The 6,000-nt window shown below is 39.9% G+C and overlaps 1 protein-coding gene across 2 annotated transcripts in view; it reads left to right on the plus strand.

The window, feature by feature from the left end:
* Positions 1-4,723, plus strand: part of LOC143793179 (toll-like receptor 1) — a 29,197-nt gene extending 24,474 nt beyond the window's left edge. For both annotated transcript variants that reach the window (XM_077279909.1, XM_077279910.1), the window contains exon 2: positions 1,630-4,723. In XM_077279909.1, coding sequence (XP_077136024.1) covers positions 1,672-4,059 — 2,388 coding nt within the window. In that variant the 5' untranslated portion in view covers positions 1,630-1,671 and the 3' untranslated portion in view covers positions 4,060-4,723. The remainder of the gene's footprint in view (positions 1-1,629) is intronic.
* The last annotated feature ends 1,277 nt before the right edge of the window (positions 4,724-6,000 follow it).

Consider the following 6,000-nt stretch of genomic DNA (forward strand, 5'->3'; position numbering starts at 1 on the left):
TGCGGACAAACACAGCACTCCCAGATGGGTGAATCTCGAATCTCACCTCCTATCCCCATTCACCCTTCCTGGCCTCATGTGGACGTTGCAGAGACTCCCGAAAGGGATTCATAAGTCAGCCCCTTTTACAGCACACTCCCTGATGCTGTGGAGGAAGGAGAGATTTAAACACTCCCTACAATCCAGGTCCTCCTTAATGACACATATTTTTCACAATCCAGCTTTCTCCCCAGGGTTGGATCCTCGCCCTTTCAGTTGGTGGACATCTAGGGGTTTAATTACCCTTAAACAGCTTACCTCACCATTTAACACTCTACTTACCAAGCATGAGTTCATCCAAAAATACTCTCCACCAAGCTCTGAAATATTGCGTATCATCCAAATTTTTCATTTCGCTGAACAGATACTGGGACATGGTACCACCCACCGCCCATCGGGTTATGAACAAATATGCTTAAGTGACCCACTGGGCGGGGGAGCTATCTCTTTTATTTATTCGAACCTAAATGCAATACCAGAAGATGTAAAACTTAAATATATGATACAGTGGGAAAATGACTTCAATAAGATAATGTCCCCATCTGATTGGCAAAAATGTTGTTGCTCCCTCACTAAGGGCAGTCTCCAGACTTCTATAGTTGAGACGTCTATCAAACTTCTACATAGAACATATCTAGTCCCGAGCAAGCTACATGCTATTTTCTCAAACATATCGGATCGGTGTTTCAGAGGGTGTGGTGCCCTGGGAGATCTGAGGCATACGTGGTGGGATTGCCCGGTCGTGTCCGCCTTTTGGTCAAAAATCAAATCTATTGTAGAGGAGCTGTATGGTGGGGCGATCCAGTTAGAAGAAACAGTGTTCCTACTGGGGGCCAGATACCCGGGCTTCTCCAACAAGCTCCATAATTTAGTTAATCAACTATTTCTTGCTGCTAAGCTGCACATTGCAGCGAAATGGAAAACAGCTACCCTATCTCTCTCCCCAGTAATTGACAAGATGAATACTATCATGCTATGTGAACGAATACAAGCTACAAGAGAGGACTCCTGGGAGTCATATTATAAAGTGTGGAGACCGTGGATTGAAAGGAATTCTAACAGTAATCTTGATCAGGCTTTAACATTATCTCTATGAGGCTAATCTAATATCTGATGGTTTCTATTGGACTCGCTCCTTATACCTGACCATTGATTGATTAATTGGTACCACTATGATGCAGTTATGGATCTCTTATGCCCCCCCCCCCCTTCCTTCTTGTTCTTTCCATTTACCTGTCTTTGTCTATGTGTTTATTTGTATTGTTTAAATACCATGAAAGTTATTCTGAATTTTGATAATATTTAAGTATACTCCCCTGCGTGGGATTTTGTTGTAAAGCATTCTGGATTTATCTTGAAAATAAAAACTTGTTGAAACTAAAAAAGAACCTAGACATGTTTGGTTCTATGAACTCTTAATGACCTGGAGAATTATAATGGCAGGTCAGTTTTAGCATTTAGTGAACCTAGTAAAAAAGGCAAACAAAAAACAAATGTGCGATTGCACTTTCTGAGAAAACCTAAAAGATGGATTGTTGTACTTCTTTGTTCTTTCTGCCTTCTAACTAGTTATATTTATATAATTTACAGTGTAAAAACAGACTCAAGGTAGAAAAGAAACCCTGCAGCGCTATGGCTATGACGACCTCCTTTCTCACCCTGGCTGTTGTCTTCATGCCCGCCTTATGTGATAATTACCCAGTGATTCAGAGTAATGACGTGGTTTCTAACTACTCCTACAAGTTACTGACCAGCGTGCCAACGAATGTGCCCTCAAATACAACAGTACTGGATCTATCGCACAATTACATCCAAAAATTGGAAACCAGAGACTTCAGCTACTTGTCGGATCTCAGAGTCCTCATTGTATCTTACAACCAAATCAATGAGTTGGACTCCAATGTTTTTGACGCAAACGTTTGTCTGGAATACTTGGATTTATCCAACAACCGGCTTGAAAACATATCTAACACCTTTCCAGTTCTTCTTCGTCATCTGGACATTTCATCCAATAATTTTTCCACATTGTCTGTTTGTAGAGGCCTCACAAATCTCCTGCAACTGGAATATTTAGGTCTTGGAGCAGCTAATATTCTTAAATCTGATTTAGAGACAGTTTCTCACTTACGTTTTCGGCAGGTATTCATTGACTTGAATGGTTTATATAAATATGAAAATTCTAGCCTCCTGGTTTTGAATACAAACCTCTTACATCTCGCTTCACTTTTTGATCAAAAAGACCTTTTCAACGTACTTTTTGATGCAGTCAGCACATCAAAGTTTTTGGAACTAGACAATTTTGGTAAATGGGAAGAAGGAAAATTTCCAGATGAACATATTTCAACAATAATCAATAATTCACGGGTTTCACATTTAACCATGAGGAACTTTGGCATACCATGGAATAAGCTAGTCCTAATTCTTCAGAAAATCTGGCACTCCTCTCTGGAGAGCTTACACTTACATAATCTCACAATTCAGGGTTTTATTGATTACATTGAGTTTGACTATTTTAACACTTCTATGAAAGAACTTTTAGTTGAACATGTTGCAATTCAATTTTTTCTCTTCAATCAGAGCCATTTATACGGTCTTTTTTCTGAAATGAACATTAAGAATCTTACAATCAAACATTCGAATTTACTTTTCATGACATGTCCGAGGAAGCCTAGCACCTTTCAATACATTGACTTTTCCAATAACGCAGTCACAGATGATATATTTCAGAACTGCTTGACATTGACAAAGTTAAAAACATTAAAACTGGCAGGAAATAAGTTGCAAAAGTTGTCTAAAGTAAGCCTCATGACGGAGAAGATGTCATCCTTACAATATCTAGACGTTCGGAACAATCCTCTGGATTACAGTGAAGAAGACTGTTACTGGTCACCAAGCATAAGAAAGTTAAATATGGCGTCTTGTTCGTTGCCCAACTCTGTATTTCGGTGCTTACCAAAAAATGTCACAATGGTTAATTTGTACAAGAATGATATATCAAATGTCCCATTGAAAAACGCTGATTTGATAAACTTAGAACACCTTGATCTTGGATATAATAGACTCTCTGATCTGCCAGATTGCACGTTATTCCCCCGTCTTATGACAATAAATGTTGAGTACAACCAGTTCCCATATCCTTCTCCTGAGTCTCTCCAAAACTGCTCAGGACTGAAACAAATTAACATCGGTAACAACCCATTCCATTGTTTCTGTGAGATAAAAAAATTCCTAAATGAGAGAAGAAAGTCCCCGGGGAAGTTTATTGGTTGGCCAGATGCCTACCTGTGTGAAAGACCTGATGATGTAAGAGGCATGAGGTTGAGTGATTTCTACCTGCCTGACATGTACTGTAATGTCTTCATAATGGTTCCAGTCATTGTTGTTCCAATAATCATTGGCCTTTTTCTCATTTTTGGCCTGTGTAAGTATTTTGATGTACCTTGGTTTTTCAAAATGATCTGGCAATTATTAAGAACAAAGCAGAGGACTAGGAAATCCAAGAAAGGCTACCAGGAGCTGAAGAAAGATTTTTCATTCCACGCTTTCATCTCCTATAGTGAAAATGATGCATCTTGGGTGAAGAACGTTTTGTTGCCCAGCGTTCAGAGCATGAATGATATACGTATCTGTCAGCACGAGAGAAATTTTACTCCTGGAAAAAGCATAGTGGAAAACATCATAACATGCATTGATAATAGCTATAAGTCGGTCTTTGTGTTGTCCCCACATTTTGTTCAGAGTGAATGGTGTCATTACGAACTGTATTTTGCTCAACACAAGCTTTATTCTGAAAACACAGATAACCTAATCCTTATTCTACTGGAACCGATCCCGCAATACCTTATTCCTTCACGATATTTCAAATTAAAGGCTCTCATGAAACAAAGAACCTATCTGGAATGGCCACGCGAGAAAAGTAAGCATGCCCTATTCTGGGCCAACTTAAGGGCAGCTATCAGCATCAATTTGTCCGATTTTGAACAGGAAAGCTCTGTTTCTATCCCAAGTGTAAGTGCGTAAGTGGCTGAATTGATTTAAATGGACTTGAACTGCAATACCAGACAAAGCCCATGGAAAAAGGTGGCGCTATTTCTATTCAGAAAGTGTTTGGCATCTTGATTTGTGCACTTCGGACTTGGAACACAAAATTGACTATTATTCTACTTGCTGTTAAACAGTTTTTGCCATTCAACCATAATTAGTACAAGGCACTTTGCTTGCTGTTATCATGTAGTGTGAATAAGTAGTGAGGTGAATGGTGAATCTGCTATGGTACATTCATACTAGACTATAATAAAAGTGTCTGATAAATGCCATATACAGTAAAGATCCAAGCAATTTATTTCATAATAATGGCTTTTATTTGACCCCATAACTGAATATGAGGCCATATCAGAGACCCTTCGCGGATCTAATTTTTTACATATTGGCCCCCATAGCCTGTAGTTATGTGATAATTGATTATGCTGCAATCCTATAATGCAATATTAACAATGATGTAAAAACTAAATGTGTATTGCATCAGGAATAACTAATGCTCTCTCCTCTTTTTTTTTTTAAAGGGAACCTGTCAGGTCCCCCGTGCCCCCAGAACCACCATATGCAGTTATGTCCGCATATATAATCACCCTGCCTAACAGTCTCTGTATTTCATTACACACAAACAGATCTTTAGAAAAACTGTTTCTAAAGTCCATTTATGATGTGTAAATGAGGCCTCTGACTAGTCGAGGGAGCGGTAGTGTCCCCAGACTAGTCGGTCCACTTAGCATGTTAGTGCAGAAGACTTCCGGTCATGCTCAGTGCGCCTCTCTGAGGCCGGGGCACATACACCCGGCTACAGCAGCTCAATGTAGTGAGGGAAAGAAGCTGCACGGATGCGCGAGGTATGTATGGTGCTGGCGATGACGCCGAAGCTTGTAAGTCATGTTATCACTCCTACAGGGGCGTGTTCACATGCTAAATGGGCTGACTAGTACGGGGACGCTAATGCCCCATCGACTAATCAAAGGCCTCATTTACATATCATAAATGGACTTTAGAAATAGTTTTCTAAAGATTCATCTATGTGTGTAATGTAATACAGTAACTGTTAGGCCGGAATTTATAAATACAGACACAACTGCTGGTGGTTTTGGGGCACGAGGGACCTGACAGGTCTTTTATTTTCACTATATTCTACTCTAAGGCACTACCTAGTGATTAACCCAGTTTTTACAAAAACTCAGAACTTTTTTAAAGATATATATATTTTTTTATTATTGACATTTTCTGAGACCCATAAATATTTTACACTTCCATGGATGGTGCATTATAAGAGCTTGTTTTTTGCATGGCAAAATATAGTTTTCATTGGTATAATTTTTAGGGACATACTAGAGATGAGCAGATCGATCCATGGAATATCATGTTCAAGTTGAATTTCACGCAAATTTGAATATTTAGAGATTTGATTTGCGATTCGAACAAAAAAAAAAACTTGCCTGGCACCACTTCCAACAATGCAGAACCATCAGAGAGCAGGCAAAGCGCAGTTTTTCATTGCCACACGGGCCTCCCCGTAATGTCCTGCAGCTATAACTTCTTATAGATCATCATACCTTCTGCAGTGGTGGTCAGTACCTGGGCCATCAGAAATCAGTGGCTCCCAAGGAGCACAGTTTGTATGGCAGAGTTATTTTTCCTCTCCAGTGTCACTTGGTAAGTCTCTCCTATACAGCGTAAGCTCTTATGGTCAGCAGGCTCTTATCTCTATGTCCTATAGAGTGTAAAGGTACCTTCACACTAAGCGACTTTGCAGCGAGAACGACGACGATCCGTGACGTTGCAGCATCCTGGATAGCGATCTCGTTGTGTTTGACACCCAGCAGCGATCTGGATCCCGCTGTGATATCGCTGGTCGGAGCTAGAAGTTTAGAACTTTATTTCATCGCTGATCACCCGCTGTCCATCGCTGGATCT

Source organism: Ranitomeya variabilis, chromosome 1 (genome assembly GCF_051348905.1).
Source record: "Ranitomeya variabilis isolate aRanVar5 chromosome 1, aRanVar5.hap1, whole genome shotgun sequence".
NCBI classification, from domain to species: Eukaryota; Metazoa; Chordata; class Amphibia; order Anura; family Dendrobatidae; genus Ranitomeya; species Ranitomeya variabilis.